We start from the raw sequence: 21,212 nt of genomic DNA, 5'->3' as shown, positions 1-21,212 counted from the left end.
GTGGCATTGCTTTAGCAATGGGACTGTTTTGTAATTTTGGCCTTTCAGTTTTAAACTGTGGCTAAAACCTGTTCTGCTATGCAGGCAGAACAAGTTGTCATCTGAAACACCAGTAATTCCAGGGCAACAAAATGTTTTACTCTGTATCTCTACCTAGGAATGAGGGGTGTTTCTTGGTGGCTGTGGCTGAGAAAGCCCCGTAACTGTAATGCTGATCCAATTTAGTCACCCTGATTCTTGTTGGTGGTTCTTCTTGGTGTGAAAACCATCTCCAGCAAAGGCTGCCTTTCAATTGGGTGCATCGATAAGTCATTGTTTTTCTGGATACTGTTAAGGCCTTTTCCTTTCATTGTCTGTACTCTGCACCGTCTCAGAAGAGTCACCAGAATTGCTTTCATCATTACCATGGCAATAAATTTTCCTACGCAGCCCCGAGGGCCAAATCCAAATGGTTGGAAATAGCGAGAGGGAACCTGCACAAAATAACACAAGGAATAAACTTTAAGACAGAATTTTCGTAGTGAAAGTAGACAGAGTTATGGTAGAAATCAGTAGTAAATCAGAAAGTTTTGGAAGGAATCTTTTGGGATTTTCACTGAATAGCTCTCCCACCCAAGTCAGAACAAAATACAGAGGCATCAACTGAAGGTATGCCATTTTAAATGCCAAGATAGAAGAGAATGGAAAGTTTAACAGTTACGTTTTCCCCGTGTACTTCAGTCTATTTATCCTGTGAACTACAGGGCTTTTATCATAAGCTATGAATGGAGTGAAGCTTTTGCTTTTCAATATGCACTAAAGAAAATGCTTATTACGAAGCTCATAAATGTCTGAGATATATGCTGATGCCTCGTTTAAAGATATTAGTCATAAAGCCATACACCTACTTCAATTGTCGTTTAAAAGCTAATGTTCTTGAGAATTAATTTGGCATAAAATGTGATGTTGAAAGTTTTATTTGATATATAATAGAGAGATAACACATAAAATCTTAGACTCCTGCAGTAGCAACTAAAATGTGAAATGAAGGAATCCCAGAACTGTTGGAGAATGCATGGCCAGTTTCTGGTCCTTTTATTGGCTGTGAATATATCAGTTATCCAAAACAGTCCCAACAGCATAATCAGTACTACTAATGAGGTACGAAGGTACTTGTTATAAGTAAAAAAACCATAAATCTGGCTAGAAATAAATTGTTTTTCTTCATCTGTGTAGCTTTCTTTTTTTTTTTTTAAAAGACCTTAGATGTGTTCTGACCAAAGAATAGAGTAGAAAAGGTTGCTTGATATTAAATTATCTAGAGAAAAGTATCATTTTTTTCTCTCATTTTCAGACTAGAAAAAAATATATTTCTGTTTAAATTTCTTTCAAATCAACTGAGCTGTTCTACTTGGAAAATGGTAGGTAAATACATGTGTTTATAATACAGAGCAAGTACAGCAGCTGTCAGTACAGCACAATGGCAAATGGACAGCTTGGGACAATGGGAAAATGTTTAGATTCCAACAATGCCATCTTATCAATAATGGTGTGGATTGCTATTCACTTAGAGAACTGTGTGAAAATTGTGCCTGCTGGCATAATTATGTGGCAAATAGAATGCATCAAGTCAGATAGAAAATGTGTGGTTAAATATTTGGTCAAGGGGAAATATTTTTCGTAGCAAAATGTTCTTACAAGCAAGAAAAATAGTGTGTGGCAAAATGGAAACTATTCACAGTGAACAGAATACTTCAACAAACTTATTCACTTACTCTCGTCTTGAATTTTCCACAATGACTTTTTTCTTGATCTGTTGTTTTTAACATTGTATGTATAGTTTTCTATGGATAATCAAACAGTACTTTAGAAATTTTAACCAGGTTGTTTAGTGCTTATTTGTGTTTGTGGCACAAATGATAGTCCTAGAATTTTGATAGGAAAAATGTAAAATTTAGAGGTGTGTTTCTGCTGTGAGCATTCGTCTTTTGTTTCCTTATTTTCTTAATTATTTATTATTATTTCTTAAATATTTATGGGCGTTTTTAGTAGTAAGTCCATTTTTGGTGTGTCAAACTGGATCATCTGTTTACTGCTTTAAAACTGAAATTATTGTCAGTGAGCACTTATCTGTGCAGATATAAACATCTCAAAAGAAAAAAATATTGCCAGGTAATAAACATATTTCCTAACTTTTTTAGTTAGACAAAATGAGAAGTATGATGGCTGTAGAAACCATTGAACCTTTAGTTTCAGCCTCATTCAACCTTAATATTTGACATGAGGAGGTCAAACCTCAGGAGGTTGGGGCATCCCTTTTTTCTATTGTATCTAGCACCAGGACAAGGGGTAATGGGATGAAGCTGGAGCACAAAAAGTTCCATTTAAATATAACAAAAAACTATTTCACTGTTCAAGTGAGGGAGCCCTGGCACAGGCTGCCCAGGGAGGGTGTGGAGTCTTCTTCCTTGGAGGTCTTCAAGACCTGACTGGAAATGTTCCTATGTGACCTGATCTAGGTTGACCTGCTTCTTCAGGAGAGTTGGACTAGATGATATCTGAAAGTCCCTTCCAACCCCTACCATTCTATGATTCTATGCCACTAGAAAATGTAAAACAAAGATTGTATACTAGGAAGATGTGTGCATTTATGATAGTAAAGCTAATATTCTGCAGTTAAGATTCCCTTTATAGAACTAAGTTGATTATCCCCTCCACTCCTCAACAGCTGTTTATTTCAGAGATTTTTCTAATTCCTTCACGAGTGCTAACTAATCCTTAGTATTTCATATTTTGTGCTATCTGTCTCATGTGTACCAGTGTCTTCTGCTTCCGTCTACACTCATTAACAATCAAAACCAAGGAGCCAAATGTGCCATAAAGTCAGTCTATTTTCTTTCACAGAATATAGGATCTCAATTCCCGTTTTGGTCTGCAAAATATGTCTATTTTTGTATAGAAATTTAAAAAATAAAATAAAATGGGTGCTAGATTCTCAGTCTCTCAGGAGTTACTGTGCTGCTTCACCTCTCCAGACAATCTTCACATGACCTCAGATCTATGTTGTACTGCTTGCACATCTCTAGCTCCCCAGATCCACTCTATTATGTCCAGTGTCAGGGGGTATAATGGGAAATATATTTGTATGTCAAATTTAATCAGAGATTTTTAATCAAAATTATGGCATCTGGGAAAAATTTGGGTTTGCTATCATAATTATTTTTTAATTAAAAGGCACTTTGATAGGGAAAATACCTGCCTAGCTTTAATAATAATAACAGTAATAAGCAGGATCTATAGCTAACTAGGCACTTAGACAAAGGGAAAACAATCTTAGAGTCACAGAGTGCTTGATCAAAATAAGATGAAGCAACATTGTCAATAAATAATACCGAATTTCCCCATAAGAAATAAGATAAACAACTTACATTTTTTTCAAAATTCTCAAGAGAAAACTCATTTGGCTTTGGAAAGAATTCAAGCTTATGCATACGTCCAATATTGAGGATAATGTTTGTCCCCTTTTTTACAGGATAGCCATCAATTATGTCATCTTGTAAAGCTTTTCGCATGATCAAGTCCACAACTGGCTGGTATCTCATGCTTTCATAAATAAAGTTCTCCACAATTTTCAGGTTTGGCATGTCATCGCTCTGTATGTCTCTATCACCTTGTGGAATAAAAAACAGAGTGAAGAAGTTGCTCATGAATTTAATACCTTCATTGTACAAAAAGTAATACATTTTTTGAAGAATCTCAGTTCCTAAAATGGTGGGAAGGATCCAACTCTTCTAAGTAGTTTTATGTAACCTTAAATATTTGGGAAATCTGGTGTATTGTTCATAAGCATAAACTCTGGTTTATTAATTTCTGATCTTCTCAATGCCTTCTTCATATATTATGAATCTTCTACTTTCTTGACAATAACAAAATTCTGAAAGTTCTTCCCTTTTGCATGACTGAGAATGAGCCTCAACAAAAAAATCCGAGAGCTGACAGCATCCAGAATCTAGGACTAGTCTGTAGATGGGAGACAAATTTCTAGGGACCTTACATTTTCACCTGGCTGTTTCAGTTACCCTGAATAATGTCCTCCTATCTTGATTCCATCAGTATCAGTGCTATGATATAGCGTCAGTGGGAGCCTTTGACTTTCAAACCATAAGCAGTTCAAGAACTATAAGCTGACCACTGCAGTGGTAGTTTTCAGGATAAAAGGCAATTTTGCTACCATAGTTGGTCATCTGCTTAAGAAGATGGTAACAAAATTCTACTGCCTTACACATCGGGGCTACCAGAAAGAGAGAGGATAAGTCAGTACCCAACTTTCATTAGGACAACAAAATAAAGTCTATTAAAAGTACTCTAGTAGAAGAGTGAAAGACCTGTTATACAAATGTTTATATACAGTTTCTGGTGTTTAACTGACCAGAAGTAAATCTTGAATAAGAGTGCGTGAGAGTTTCTATATTAATACAATGTCAAGCTTTGAATGAAATCTAGAGAAGAAGAAGAATACAAATTTAGAATGTCTTGATTGTACTTTGAATATTTAGTAATTAGTACTCTTTAGAGGAAACAAGTTTGACATCAAAATGGATGAAAGCAGAATATAATTTTAATTTTCTCTAATCTTACCCTTCTGCAGTCATACTGAAACTTAGGGAAATATTGGTGATTAGAAGTATTTGATATGTGTCTCCTTTTACTATTTTGAGGTTAATGGAAAATAATTTCAATGGAAATTATGAAGTCAGTGCTGATTTGCACTGCTGTCACTGAGAACTACATATAGATTGCCAATTCTGATGATTCCTGTTTTAATTTATTGTTCCTATTGCTCATCTCCTTTCACTTAATCTTGAATAAAATATTTTCCCTATAATGATAATTCATATCTTTTATAGCAAATGCTTCTGTTAGAAGAAGACACTTGGAATTTTCATCCTTTGAGTAACTGAAATTAGATCACTGCTGAAGCAAATTATATTCCCACATCGTTGACTTTGCAGCTCCTGCTTACCCATAACAGATTCAATTTCTTTCATCATCTCCTCTTCCACTGTGGGGTGCTCTGCAATCAGTATTAGCATAAAGAAGAGAGTCACAGACAGGGTATCAGGAGCAGCAATCATCATCTCTAGTACACACTGGTTCACATTCTCGGCAGTCAGATCCCCTCTGTTCTGGAAAAAAGAGGAATTTTTTTGGAAAATGTTGATTGCTGACTTCTGATGCCAACAATGGTCCTATGACAGTAGAGTAGGACTTATCTTCTTTAAACAAAAGGGAAAATCTTTAGAGACTTTTTATCTCATATGCTAAAAAGTTTGGGGTTTTTTTTGTCTTTTGGAGAAAACATATTTTGATGGGGGTGTGTTATACAAAAGCAAGAATTTGTTCTTAGCTCTGACTCTTATTGCTTTATTGCCTTTCCTCGCAGATTTTGAGAGCTGTTAGAGTTATAGAAGATAAAATTTACACAGCATTTGAAGTCTTTGCAAACAGAAGGCAATACCTCAAGGTAAAATGAAGGAGTTAGGGAAAGACTAGAGCACATTCAGAGATAGATGTAAGAGTTTTAAAGGTGTTCTTTAAGCCATGGGGAAAAAAATTTCAGCCAAGCATCTCTTACCAAAAATGTAACTATTCAATGATTGAATCACTGTTAACCACTCCCTAGAACCAATTAATTTTTATCCATTTATGATAATATGATTTTCAGATAGATGTGTGACGCTTAAGCTGTAAAAGCTGTCTTAAGTGACAGAATGTCAGAAAAATCCAAGTTAGCCATATTTTGAGTATGTTGCCAATACCTGTGCAAAAATCAACTGGGATGCAAAATCCATGTGTTCATCCAACTTTTCAACAGTGGAAAGCTTTTGTCGTTTCTGTTCAATCAAGATTTCCATTGCTCCTTTGAGATCCTTACTGAAAACAGATAAAATCCAACATGTTGATAAATGTCTGCAGACTTTTCACATGCACTAGGATGTGATAGAAACATAGAGATTATGTGGCAATAAAGCCACCTAACAGTGGCAGAAATTAAGTATTCCTAAGAGTGGTTGTATGTTTTTTGCAAAAGCAGTGATGTTAAGGGGACATGTACTTTCTTATTAGTTCTTATTAAATAATTACTTGTTAGTTTGGATTGAAATCTTACTCTCTTTTTATAAGATAGACTGAACAGGATGAAAATACTTCTGTATATCCCACCAATTAATAGATTTTAAAAGACTTTTTAACTTTTCCAAATAATTTGTTTATTTCCTTCTCTTTTATATTGTATTTTATCAATGAATAAAATGAACTTAGAGGAATAATTGTTAGAAAAATGTAGATAGGTGTTAGAAAAATTGTACTATCTTGAAGGTAGAATTAATCTAAATATTTCACATTTAAATAATCAGTAATCCTGTGTCAACAGCTTGTATTTCAGTGGTGAGAAAAAGCAAAGTCCAGCAGTGTTTACAGTTTTATTTGGGATTTTCAATTAGCTACAGATTTGAAAATAATTATTTAAAACAAATATTTTGAAAAGTTTTTGAATGAAATCCTCAGACTTTCTATTGTTTGTTTCCATGGTGTTTGATATTTCTGAGCTAGACAATTTGGATGGATTTGTAGGGTTAAATGCACTTTGAACTTCAGACCTGGTAAATTTATTGTTGTTTATTTTGCCTTGTATGTATTAAAAATAATAAAAGACCCTTTTTGCCAACTGTATCAGAAACATATCAGAAGTTATAATATCTTATGTTAGTTCTTTGAATTCCTTTAATTCTAGCAATCTTCATAATTTTTTTCTGTTGTAATTTATTAGTAAGTCCATTTTAATGGAAATGGTTTTGAAACATCAATATTTGCCTGCAGAGGCCTTCCCATAATAACTAGGCTACCACAATTAGTTAGTTATAGAATCACAAGATAAAGCACTAGTCAGTGTCATAATAAAACTGGTAAGCAAATATTAAAGTGGGTAATTCATGACTTATCAATTACTTCAGATGAACCTCTGTCTTTCCCTTAAAGCCTTTATGTTATGTAGCACTATCAAAATAATTTATTACGTATTCTTCAGAAATAATAGTTTCTCTCACTAAATGGAATCCAAATCCAAAATGAACTGATTGCCCATTCTTCTTATAGCCAATTCTCTTTTGCCAGAAGACAGCAAATGACATAATGAAAATAAACAAGGCATTTGAATTTTGCCATCTTCTTTGCAAAGATTAATTTCTGAAAGAAACTTGTTAAAACAGGTTATAATCTGAGCACCAAGTTTTAACTCAAAAATATACCTCGAGGGAATGGCTAAATAGAATGAAACTCTTCTGAGACAGTGTCATAGATGAGTTTTCTTAGTTTTATGAACTGTAGCCTACTATCTATTTTGATTAGATGGTAAATAGAACTTTACCCAGTATGGTGTTTTTTCTTGTCTGTTTTAATTGAACCAGTGATTTAAATTTAGGTTCATGTTTGAGCTAGCATTAACTTGGTGAGTAAACTAGAACTGAATAGACAAGGGCTTTAAATCACTTGCCCAAAATGGGCCATTTTGTAGCATCAGTGGCAAATCTTGTTCTGTTGCTACCTTGATTCTGCAGATAGAGGACTTCAGCCAACTACCTTTGCTAGTTTCACAATGTATTTTCTAAAAGGTAGAGGAAACATCAAGGAATATCTCCTTCATAAAAAGAAAGAATTTTATGCAAATTATTTGTAAAATTGTTGATACTTACACTGCCTCTTCATATTTCTTGCACAGCCAGGAAATCTTAAAGAAGATATCAGGCTTTAATAAAAGTGCTTGCCAAGCATCAAAGTAGTTTTGAATCTTAAGTACAATGGCATGTTCTGAAAAGAAACATTAACATCAAGCAGCATAAAATATAAACTTCAGTAGTCAAATAACACAAATGCACAAAAAAATTAATAATAAGGCCCTATTCCCTGGTCTAACTAAGTTCATGAATGTTTGATGAACAATGGTTTTAATGCTGATGGCATTAGGAAATATTTGTAGCACATTGTATGAAATGTGTAAATCTCTGCAGAAACTCCTGGTGGCTAGCTATAAGGATGTGGTGGTGTGTCAACCAGAGACAAACAGTCTCCCACTGGAGAACAGAAGCTGACCTCTTGCAGCATTTGAAATGGGATAATTTAGAGATCATGGTAAATATTATTTCTGTCATATGGTTTTGAGGATGAATAAATCACAACAGACGTAAATTGTAAGGTGAACTTTTCAAGGCATTTCTTTAATTTGGTGGAAAGATGTCAGATTCTCATATGCATATAATATTGAGATTGTGCTAACTCATCTCAGAAAAATCTGTTTAAATGGTAACATTTATTGAGTGTGACAAGTGTATATATTTTTAATAACTAAAATCACTCATAAACCAATTTCAATTAATTATATGGTGATATAAGAGTCTGTTCTTGTTATGTTTTCTAAAACAAAACCACTGAGTGATTTCAGTGAGTGTTTCTTGGACTTTAGATTCATCATAAGGTATAAAAATAAAGGTATTAGTACCATCCAAGGGGATCCCGAGGAAAAGCTTGTTAGATGTGTCAAGCATGATCCGTCTCATAAGGTTCAACACATTGATGTTTCCTACTTCAGTGGTTACTTCCTCTATTTTGTCCAGGTGATCAATTGTTGATTCAACACAAATTGCTATCATGCGCACAAGGCCAGGACCAGACAGAGCTGAAATATATGTGCAAAATGATCAAGAAATTGGTTTATTTCATAGCTTATTTCTAACTTATCAACTGGCAATAATGATGTCAATAAAATGTAAAATATGTGAGCGACTAGTTTAAAATTGTTCTGAAGCTTACTGATGTATCATCTTTTGAAAGAAAAACATGAGTATTTTGAGTTAAAATGGCAATGAACTCAAAGCACAAACTTCTCTTGCATCCAGCCACTTCGTGTGTCATACACACATTTTATGGTAGGTTCATATCCAGCAAGGAAAGATATTTGGCATTCATTGTGCCGTCTTTGTGTGTGAGAGGGTGTCCATATCCTCATCTGCGTAAAAGACTCTGTGAATGCCTGTCTCATTTGCTTGTAATGACACTGAGCAGAGAGAGAGTAGTTTGGGGATTTGTAGGAAGGGTGACAGGAATTTCTGAAAACATAAGAGCTGGCTGCTCTTAAACAGCATAGTAGCTTTGCATTAAGATACCAGCAACCTTGAATGTCAATATGGACATATCAAAACCTATCCTGGCAATAGTCTGTCTGCCTAGGAACAGTGGAGATAGTGTCAGAGCATATTTACTGCATTTTAAGAATCCAAAAGCAGCAATCCGTTCTCTTACTAAATTGTTCAGTGGTATTTTGATAGGCTCCAGCCAGAATGGATTCAGATAATTTTTGAATGACTTTGGAAATCTTGCCCTAAGCACTCTCTTTAAATTACTTTTCCATATAAAAATTGCTGTAATTGCCTCCAGGATGTTATTTTACCAAATGCATTTTGAGAGGGATCGTATGTTTGTAATTGAGAAGAGAGGAGGTCTGTTTTGTAAACAGGGAGAAATGGTGTTTCTAGAAATAAGTAGAAAAGTTTTATTTTTTTTCCTGCCATCTACATCAGTAAAAAGTTTTCAAGAGCAGAATCACGTAGGAAAAGTCCAAGTGTCATGTAGGAGCACAAACATATTGGCAAATTTAATATAGAAAATTGAAACCAAGAGATAATTAATTTATTTTAGGTTTCACTTTCATTTTTAGATTCTGAAATTAGTGTCATAAACTACTGCAGTCTCAGCTGCAGGGAAACTTTTCTGAGCCATGGAACTTGCAGAACAAGTGTGGCAGTTTTGTTAGGAAGGTTGTAGGATCCGTGGAAGTCACTAATTCTAACAATATTAAAATACTAAAAATTTTCAATTTATGGAAAGAAGGAAAATAAAAAAATTGCAGAATCGTGAAATACCAACACTGGAGTTTATGTAATTCCCTGTTAGATTTCAACCTACCAGTATTAATTACTCCAGTCTTTCCCTCTGGTACTACACTGATTCCTAGTATATTAAAAGGATTAAGAAATAGTTTTGCTGTGTAGACTTTCTGAATTAATTTTGAAACTTAAGCATTGTAATTTTTTTTTTAAGGAAGAATAAGAAACAAAAGTCTTTTATTTCTGTAGACATTGTGATAGGAACAGCCAACTGTATTTATGGAAGTGCCAGCTGAGCTAGTGTAAATGCTAGACTTGAAGAGTAAGAACATTTTAAAACATGGATTATGGGCATAATTTAGTTTTGGTTTAATTGGATAAGATTAAGATTCTGCAAAACTACTTCAGGACCATTTCAAATAAAATACTAAGCAAGATATATGTGAAAGAACATGTGCAATAAAATAATTCTATGGAATATAGATATATAAATAGAAAACTGATTTCTGTAATTTCAGTATATATATGACAAAGAAAATTTCAGAAAGATAGATTGTGTGCTACAGTGGTGCAGTGAATTCACGGAACACTGATTTACCTTTGGTGAAAAAGGGTCGAATTTCTTTCCAGTGTGCTGGATTGTTATTAAATATGATCCCATTTTCATACATGCCAATGCACTGCAATCCAAGTTTGCTCCCAAATCGAGAAACGTAATGCCAGTGTTTCATTACATGGAACACACTTGAGGATCTGAGAAAGAAAGAAGGAGAGAGAAAGAAGCCTGAAACAAAAATACTGTCTTATAGATTGTGCACAGAATATTTATTCTGCCACTGCTCTGAAGTGCTGGCATGCAATCTCAATTTAGCAGGAAGTACAATGCTTGACATTAAACATTGTTCCTTTTACATAACTAAAAATCTTGATAAATGCCCTCAGAACACACATTAGAACAATCAAGTATTCTATTCAGATTTAAAACTATATTTTTTCAGTGAAAATGCAAATGGTTACCAAAAGATTTTAGTCTGAATAAGGTACATACATGGAAACAGGTAGATATAGAAGACAGGCATCAACAATGTCAGATATTTCAGATGAAGCGTAAAATATTTTACAGTTGATAATTTCATCATGATGAGTGTTAAATTACAGCTATGCTTTTGTAGCTATTTTGTTATTCCCAGATATATATAGAAAGCATGAATAAATATCCACCATTTAAATATGCAGCAGTATAATATGATGATATATGTGGGATAAATACTGCTCCAGAGATGTGTTAGGGAAATCCATAATATGTATAATTGTTTTTACAGTTGACAAGATATATTTACACATCCTAGCAAGCAGGTTGTGACCAGCATTCTAGCTTCAAGATATAATTCCCTTTAGAGGGAGCTAGCATTTTAGAAATGGTGATATGATGAAAAGCTGGTCAAGTGAAATCCAACAATAACAACAAAAAAGAAAATCAGAAGAGAAATTGAAATTAAATGTTTGACTATTTTCTTTACCCATATAGCATATTCTATAGACAAATCCTAGACTTCTTGCATGGACTTAGTTTATTTTTTTAGTCAGACAAATTAAATGGGACTCTTGTTATCGACTTTGGCAGTGCTGGGTTTTCACCTGATCAGAGGTAAAGTTCACAGTGAGATGCTATATGGCACAAATAAACATGGATTAGGGATTGGAGTAACAATAGTGAAGACTGTGTCTACAGATCCAGCCTTTCAAAAAACTCAGCATATACTCTCTTTCCTATGCTTCTGTATATCTACTCTCTTTTCTAATTACTTTAAAGGCTTAAAGAATTTTGGGTGTCAAGGAGCATCATATATGTTTTCATGAACGTGAAAATATGGTATTGAATTGTGACAGCTGTCTCTAGGAGTACAGGAGGCTCATTTTACTTCCATTCAACATGGAAACACACTGTAATGTTTTAAGGAAGAATTTTCATGTACAACCTTGTATAAGAAGATTTTCCTTATGAAAATATTTAATGAAGTCTGATGCATCTATGACATTGTTTGTCAGCAATCCTGATTTGTTTCTAATGAATTGGTAGTACAGAAAGTGGAAGACAGCAATAAGAGCTTATAGCATTTTATGTTATCAAAAACATTATAATACATTAGTTCATATTTGCTACACCTATGTAGTATAGCAATGCAAATAGTTTTCTTGTCATGATTATCTCTTTTGACAGAGGTAAAGTCAGACAAGAGATGAAGTTAACTTGCTTCATATGGTAAATCCTGTAAGAGTCTTCTATACTATGTTGTCTTTTAAAAATATGATTTTCCAATAAGAAGGTCATGAGTCTTGCTTGGACTAGGTGATTTCTAAAGGCCCCTTCCAACCCCTACCATTCTATGATTCTATGATTTTGCTACTACTATTTCTTCATGGCATAACTTGTAAGCATCCAGAAGATGCACAGGAAGAAGAAAGCAGCCATCCACTGGAGCTAATAAAATGATAAACTGCAGTTTAGCATTATGTTTACTACTATGTATCAATTGAAGTGGAATTATTCATAATTCTATAATCCTACATTTCCTTAATTGACTTAATTCTAATCTTCAAGCATACCCCCATTTTAAGGAGAAACTTAAGAACACGGGAATCTAAAATGTTGCTTAATCCTGCACTGCAGTCAAAGTTCCTGTATAGTATGTAATCCTAATATTAAAGGCAGTAGTGATAGAGACTGTAAACAATTTTTTTAAGATTAAGCCACAGTGCTTAATCTTCCTTTGCACTGAAAATGAGATAATTCACGTAGACTTCAATAACAGGGTTTTTAAAGAAACAAAAGAGTAGAAGAAGGTCTGTGAACAGCAGAAAGGAAAAGAACTCTGCTAGGGTAATTTTAAAAAATAATAATTAAATTCTACTTTAGAAAAAAGTAGCAAAAAGATTGTAAAGAAAAAGTTATCATGAAAGAACTCTTCATATTATTAAGGATAGAAAATAAGGATTTACTTGCTAATTATAAATGTTTCTTCACCGCTGATCCAAACTCTCACAAATTCTCCGTATGTTTTGTTGTAGTAGTTGCAGGCATTACCTACTCCCATCCAGAGAAATCTCCCATGTGAAATGAGGGGACCGATTCCCATACAGTATCCTGGCCCTAAGAAAGAGAGTGAGAAAAGTTTGGTCTCATCAGTGCTCACTGACAACAATATACATCTGAGCCTCACCCTTTTGAAAGGAGCTTCTTAACATGACAGTCAAGATCTCTGGGCAGTTAATATATATCACTTACACAGTCTTGTTCTGAATTTCTGTCTTCTTCATCTATGTTGTTTATGCCTCAGTATCTGTGGAAGCCCATAGTCCTAATGTGCATATAATTAATGACATTCATTACCTTGTTTGACTTCAAACTGCTGTTTTGAGATAGCTTACATTTGTAGGGACAAGGGCTAGATATCAGAAAGAAGAAATGATCCAGAAAAAAATGCATCTGGCTTATTACTTTGTGATTTTAACAAACCTTTTGAGTGAAGTGTCATAGTAACACCTACAAAAGTCAATGTCATTTTGATGTAATTAATTCTATTTCTTTTCAAGTCATTAATACTGCAGTGATAAAACATATTTAAAGGAAAAATCTTTACTGCTGTGAACTTATGTGAACATGCTCCAGTAGGAGTTAAGAGTTGGATTAATAACCATTTAGTCAACAAACTTCTCAAATCCCTTGACTGTAACTCAGTAATAGATTTCCCTCTGACAATAAAGAAGAGAAAGTGAAGACAGCAGGAGAGAATATTCCACTAATTACTTCTTTTAAAAGGAAGTTTCCTTCTTCCAGGAAAGCTAAATTTGCCCCTTTTGTCTGTAAAATATAAATCTAATTCCATAAAACAAAGTGAATTAAGTACTTACAAAACTTTGGTATACTGCTTAAAAATGTGTAAGTTGCTTATGGCTCCATCATTTATGAATATGAATTGCAAGACCCCAGACTACTTAGATCCCTGTAAACTCAAATCATATTAATTTAGTTTTATCTTCTTATTGATCCAATCAAGTGTTCAAATAGAATGCTTAAGCTTCTGTGAATGCTTTCCCCTATCCTTTAACTTTCAAGGAGTTTTAGCATATTGAAGGATATTTGGTAGGGATCTTTTCTCAGAATTTCATTCAGATACCATTGCATTGGTTTAGGATTATTCCTGTCCAACACCTTTGTGAGATGTGTACACTGTTCTCATCCAGGCAGTTAGTCATTACATTGCATCTAATGAAAAATAGGCTGAATTAGTAATGTCTGCCACAAGCCCCCAAAATATTACAGAAGGGACCCTCTAAAAAGGAAGCCATTTGATGTTCTGGAAGGGTCTTCAGTGCCAAACATGGAGAGAAAAAACTGAATATATAATAGTTTATTTCTTAAAGACAGTTTAGAAAGCTTTAAATTTTAACCATGTAAATAGTACTTTATGAAGCACATGAAAATATGAACAACTAGAGTATACAGAATGTATTTATTATCTTTCTAGCATATACATAATAGAGCAGAAAACTCAATGCTGTATATTTATATATAGCCAAGTCAGGCTTACTATGGAAGTCCTGAGATTAAAGTGAGTCTGACTTCTTTTATCAGTTATTTCTAAAAGCCATAGTATTTAAACCGACAATAAACTTTTGTCAGCATAGAATCATTATTCAGCATTACTTTCGCATTTAAATTTGAGAAACAAGCAAACAAAAAATACTCAGACAGCTTTTAGGTGATACTATAGCTAAAGTTAATTTACCTGGTATCGATGAAGTTTCTTCATGATTCCATATTAGAAACAGAAAGCACACAAGAATGAGTATGGGCACTGTGGCCACTGGCATCGTATCTGGGATTAGGCTGGTGATGTTGTAGTGCATTGGATTCAGAGTTTCCAGTACCATCTTTTCCAAGAGATTCTGCTTTGCTTTAGAGAGAGCAAAAGGGGAAAGAGGCAGAGTTTTTCAAAGCTTGAAGATATATATAACTTTAGTTGGTACCTCTCAAGCCCTTTGTAGGTCTTGTAAATGAGCAAATTGTCTCTTGAGGTAGCTTCATTATATAACGAGAGTGACTTCCTGGACTCCTTGCCAGAACAAACTGCATCACCAGTTGAAACAGATGTGCACCAGACACTTTTTTTTTTTTTTTTGCTTGGAAATAACAAAGCTTTTCTGACCTTGAGGTTGAAGCATAGTTTTGGATACCTTGACTGACAGAACTCTTATCTTTGATACTGACTTGGCTGGCCAATACTGAGGTTTACTCCTCATGAATTTCTAACCAAAACAAAAGAAATTAAACTTTCAGCACATCTTGAAGCCTTGAATGAGTTCACTCACAAGCCTTTATCTCTGTTACTTAGACTTTTTCTTTCCTGCATACATGTAGTGCCAGAGACCTTATATTTCCAGAATAACTATGATAGGTTTTTTTGTGATGCACATAGAGTATACCCCAGGTTTTTCTTTGCATCAATGTATTATGCTGTTTGTTCATTTGTTTGTTTGTTTAAATTGACAACCTTTGAGTGTAATATAATGTATTGCATTTCTTTACAGTTTTGAGGGTTTTTTTTTCCTGCTAAATACTTTTAAACATGTAGCATATGTCGTTAGGATCGTGGATTGTCTGGTACCATATAGTTCCTCGAGCAGTAAACACAACTTAGCATAGGAAAGAAAAAACTATCAAATGGGCAGGTCTGTTAGGCATAGGGGCAGTAGAAGGATTCCTTCAATGTTGTTTTGCATGTTTTTTGACTTAAGTACCATCACTTCTCATATTTTATGATTTGAGAAGGAAGATTTATTCTGTGAATGAGAACTCTCATAACCACAGAAAGATGCTGTTTGCATGTGCACAGTAATTTATTAATAGAACACCTTAATTCTGCTCTAACAATAATAAAGAATAGATGTCCTTTGTTCCTTCCTCTGAAAACATTTAAAAACTGAAGGATATATTTACTTAATAGAAAGCTTTTTGTTACAGTTTACTTTCAGGAAATGCTTTCAGATCTTGTGCTTTATTCCCATACTGCAGAATAAAGTACTACTTTGTAGTAATTACCAGTGCTATAATTGTATTCAACTAAGTAAAGAGTGTGATAGATTCTTTTTGTATGATGTAGAAGGTTAGTATTTATGGTTGAAGCAGAAAATGTATAGAATACAAGCAAAATCTCAGGGAAGGGAGTAAGCAGTGACTCAAGCTCTTGCAGATGCATGCAATGCTCCAGTATTTTGGATGATTGCTATGCAAGGCTGCTGGTATTGTTGTGATCCAAAATGACCATGACAAAATATGCCAGATGACCTTTTGGAATCAGGTATGCTATTCCAGTTGCTAGCAGTACAGCCCTTATGGCTGTGCGTGCATCTATCACACCTTGTACATGCTCAGCTGTTGTACTATCTTGCATTTTTTTGTGACTGCAAGCATGTTTTTATCATGTCATGGTGTTTATAGTTTCCCTAATGTACTGTTGCACCCTAATGATGTTTGTTCAGTGCAAGTAAAATGCAAGCTTTAAATTTCCCTGAGTACTATTTGTTATCACAAGAAAAAAGCATGCCTGCACGTAAATGTAAATACTTTCATTAGTCTCAGTCCATTTCACTATATGAGCTTCCAGCATTATAGAAGGAAATAATTACACTTAGGGCATATAATTTCAGGTTTTTGTTGCTTTTTTCTAACATAGTTTACTTTTTTTGTTGCTTTTTTCATCTCCAAGACATTCTGAGGTGTTTGTACAGTAGCTTCTCTGCCTCATTTTCCCTGTGAAGAAAAGTACCTAGGTGGTTACGCATTTGGGTGATAGGAAATAAACACCCTTATACATACAAATGTGTATTTATGAATATTATATCTTTAGGTTAAGCCCTGATAGAGTTCAAGGTGCTGATATATTTGCAGGGTGTATTTTGCAAGCAGTTTATTCTCTAAAAATTTACCCTGTGTTTTGATGTTAGTTATTCATAGCTAAAACTTTGTTCTGAGAGACAAATAGAGGCAGATTTATATATTTTAAAAATATGCAGATTGTAATGGATAGAGGTTTAGGGTCTAGATTACCCCAACTTCACAAATTTATGATTTTTTAGTAAAAGAATAAAATATCTTGTTCTGGGTTATAATATCCAATACATCAGTGTGCACCTTGCTGCTAGATTTCTAGTTTTTATTTCCTGGATCATGCTCTCAAGTAGATAATAGGTACTAAATTTTAATCCTTTTTATACTCTTGAACTAATGTGATGCAGCCTTATTTTTAGTCAAAGTGGTTCCTCAAGCTCTTAAAACACATAATTGACATCTCTTGCATTGAGAATTCTTTTGCCTCTTTTCAAAGAGTATGATCCAAGTAGGCTTTCAGGGTTTGCATTTCTAATGCTTTTATTTATTACAAAAGCCTAACATAAGAAATTCACGTTGAAATATTTCAACTGAACTGCTTGTTCTCCTTTATATATTGTATTTTTTAATATCTGTCTCTGAGGTAAATCACTCCTAAAAAAACCTGCAGTATAGTAAGTAGTCACTGAACAGACTTAAGAAGTTCAGAAATGTTAGAAAAGTTAGAGTTTCCATTGTGCATGAAAAAGGCTTTCATGATTTTTGCTGATTTTGCCTAGAAATCTATAGGTAATCCTCCTTTCCTTGCAGCTGGTTGAGGTATGTGTCTGGTTAAAGGGATTTGTTGATTCTGATTGTTACTTATACGGCAGAGAGGGGATTGGGCAAAAAAGCTTTTAATGTCAAACAGTGGGAGGAAAAAGTATTTTAATAAGGAAATGCTTTTTCTGACAAAACAGATATGCAGAGGCTGCCTGGCTGATAGCAATTGTGGATCTTTACGGCTGTGAAGGCATTTGCCAGCAGAGGGCCCTTTAGATTACTTTTCTTTATGTCTTGCCTATAAAGCGCTGTGAGAAAATTCCAGGTTCTATAAAACGTTTTCTTGAAAAAGGTGGTATGATAAACGTGACAGGGTTCGCAGTACAGAAACAAGTCCACAGACTAAAGGCCAGTTCTGTCGATCCCTTTTATTCCAGTCAAAGCTTTCTACTTAATGACTGTGTCAGTAAAAGAGCAAATTATGCATGCTATTATAGAATTGGAGCTGAAAAATTCTGATAGTTTTGAGATGGAGCTCATAAAGCTGCCTGAAATCCTTGAAGAGCCATTTTTGAGTGCTGCAATTCTTTTCTCTGTCGTGGTTCACCTGTCAGGAGAGACATGGGGTGAAAAAAATATCTTCTATTTGTTATAAATCCCAGAATGTTAGTGACCAGTACTAGCAGTATCTAAAAAAACTGACTTTGGTTTAACTAAGTAGTTTGGAAAAATAAAATTTTAAATAGACTTACTTCACACAAAAATAAGTCCATTGGTTTGTATGATCCCAGTAAGTATTTCTCCAGATAAAGTGTTGTAGCCTTTCTAGAAGCTGATTCTACATATTGTCTCTTTCACTCAATTAAGATTGATGGTTTCATGCAGAATGTAAAGGTTCAATCTTTAAGATATAAGCATGTAGATAGTTTTTGTTGTGCATTTCACAACTAGAAGGCTTATGTCTAGCTAGGTAAATAGTGGTTTTCTTGTATTTGCTCATCCTGGATACTATCTCTAAAGACACAAAGGAAAAGATAGTTATCAGGGTACTCAACACAGATTCACCAAGGGAAATCCTGCTTGTCCAACTTGATAGCCTCTATGGTGCCATGACTGCCCGACTAGATGAGGTGAAAGCAGTGGATGTCATCTACTTTGACTTCAGCAAAGCCTTTGACACTGTCTCTCATATCATTCTCATAGGAAAGCTCAGATAGTGTGGCTTGGATGAGTGGACAGTGAGGTGGATGGAGAGCTGGTTGAATGACAGAGCCCAGAGGGTGGTGATCAATGGCACCAAGAGGCCTGTGGTGAGTGGAGTTCACAGGGGTCAGTTCTGGGGTTGTTCTCATTCAACATCTTCATCAAAGACCTGGATGAGAGGACAGAGTGACCCTCAGTGAGTTCCCTGATGACACCAAACTGGGAGGACTGGCTGATTCCCCAGAGGCTGTGCTGCCATTCAGTGGGATCTCGACCAGCTTGAGAGTTGGGCAGAGAGGAACCTCATGAGGTTCAACAAGGACAAGTGCAGAGTCCTGTGTCTGGGAAGGAACAACCCCATGCACCAGTACAGGCTAGGGGTGTGACTTGCTGGAGAGCAGCTCTGCAGAGAGAGACCTGGGAGTCCTGATTGATAATAAACAGAACATGAGTCAGCAATGTGCCCTCGAGGCCAATGGCATCCTGGGATGCATCAAGAAGAGTGTGGCCAGCAGGTCAAAGGAGGTTCCCCTTTTCCTCTACCCTACCCTGGTGAGGCCTCATCTGCAGTACTGTGTCTAGTTCTGGACTTCCCAGCCCAAGAGAGACAGGGAACTTCTAAAGAGAGTGCAGTGGAGTCCACCAAGATGATCAGTAGATTGGAGCATCTTTCTTAGGTGGAGAGACTGCAGAATCTGAGGCTGTTTAATCTGGATAAGAGAAGACTAAGGAGGGGGACTTCATTAATAATTACAAGTACTTAAAAGGTGTATGTCAAGAGGATGGGGCAGCACTTTCTTCTGTTTTACCTAGTGACAGGAAAAGGGCTGTTGGATGTAAACCAGAAGACAAAAAGTTCCACGTAAATACAAGAAAAGACTTCCTTACTACGAGAGTGATGGAACACTGCAATGGGTTGCCCAGGGAGGATACGGAGTCTCTTTCTCTGAAGGTTTTCAAAACTCATACTGATGTTTTCCTGTGTGACCTGATCTAGGTGGACCTACTTTAGCAGAGGGTTTGAAATAGATGATCTTTAGAGGTCTCTTCCAACCTCCACCGTTCTGTGATTCTATGAATTGTCTTAAGATACACTGAGAGATATCCATCACATTTTATTGATCATCTGTGTTACTCTTGTTATGACATTCTTTGTCTTTAATTAGAATATTTTAAAAACATTTTTACTGGCTCTGAATCTGTGCTTTAGTGATCTAATCCTTTGCTCCAGGTGACATTTGTCTTATGCTTTCATTGCAATTTCAAAGTGCAGAGCAGCCCTTTCAAAGTTAAATGTTTTACTCTTCTTTTGAAAGAACATGAAAGTTAAGGAGTTAATACAATGCATATAGTTACCTTTTTCATCCATTTCTAGATTTTGTAGCATCATAGAATCATTTTTGTTGGAAAAGACCTTTAAGATCATCAAGTCCAATCACTCAGCTAACGCTGCCAAGCCCACCACTAAATCACGTGCCTCAGTATTTCCTCTGAGCATCTTTTGAATATCTCCAGGGATGGGGATTCCATCACCTTTTCTGGCAGCCTGTGCCAGTGTTTAACAACCCTCTCAGTGATTTTTTGAGTCAGGAGGCTAGAATTTGTGTAGTCAGAGGTCTATCACATCTAATTACTATGGAAATGTATTCTAGGAATGTTGAATGTTCATTATAGCTTTGTAAATGTACCACTTGCTTAGGACGAAATCTAATCTAAATGGCACTTATAAATTTATCTGTTTAGTTTAGAGGAGGAGAAAAGAGAGAAGAAGATCATTATTATGCTTATTCTGCTTTCAGCAGAAGCTTAACAGTGGGAATTTAATAATAATCATCCTGGCAATTTGAAGGTGCTCTTGACAAGTAGAGAAGATGAAAACCTGACATTGTGTCAGAGGGCGAGACAGAAATGCAGAACAACCATAATTTTGAGGTGGTGAAAGAATATGTCTGTACTATGACATAAGAAAGATTGCTGTATTTGATGCCTCTGCTATTGTTTAGAATTGTAGTTTTCTTAAGTTTAGTGACCCTTCCTATGACAGTGTTACCTTTGAATTGGACAGTTATCACCAGATGTACAGCATATGTCACATAAGCTTTGATTACAGGGATTGTCTTGTTCTCTTAAAGTCACTGAATCTATCCCTAGAGCATGTTATCATAGAATGGCAAGGGCTGGAAGGGACCTCTAAAGATCATCTAGTCCAAACGCCCTGCTCAAGCAGCTGCACCTGGCATCAGCTAGTACTAGCATGTGTTTGTGACTTAACTGGTCAATGCAGATTGAACCCATTGACAGTGAAATAAGTATGTTAAAATGTCTTCTGTGAATGTAGGACTCAAATATTTCTAATTGTTTGGACAACTGAAGTAAAGGTGATGTTTCTTTTCTGTGCCTTTACATGGTGTTTGAAACCTTCATTTTGTGAACTTACT

The 21,212-nt window shown here is 35.2% G+C and overlaps 1 protein-coding gene across 1 annotated transcript; it reads right to left on the bottom strand.

Moving 5' to 3' along the window:
• Positions 1 to 221: 221 nt before the first annotated feature.
• LOC104550673 (aromatase) lies at positions 222 to 15,058 on the bottom strand. Its single transcript, XM_010208731.2, has 9 exons — positions 14,708 to 15,058; positions 12,918 to 13,068; positions 10,516 to 10,670; positions 8,534 to 8,710; positions 7,731 to 7,845; positions 5,799 to 5,913; positions 5,003 to 5,165; positions 3,408 to 3,649; positions 222 to 473 (listed from the first exon to the last, which is right to left on the bottom strand). Exons 1-9 carry the CDS (start codon positions 14,850 to 14,852, stop codon positions 222 to 224), a joined length of 1,515 nt encoding a protein of 504 aa, XP_010207033.2. The 5' UTR covers positions 14,853 to 15,058.
• Positions 15,059 to 21,212: the final 6,154 nt, after the last annotated feature.

This window comes from Colius striatus, chromosome 7, assembly GCF_028858725.1.
Source record: "Colius striatus isolate bColStr4 chromosome 7, bColStr4.1.hap1, whole genome shotgun sequence".
Classification (NCBI taxonomy): domain Eukaryota; kingdom Metazoa; phylum Chordata; class Aves; order Coliiformes; family Coliidae; genus Colius; species Colius striatus.
The sequence above is the reverse complement of the archived record's forward strand: the minus strand, read 5'-3'. Positions and strand labels throughout refer to the sequence as shown.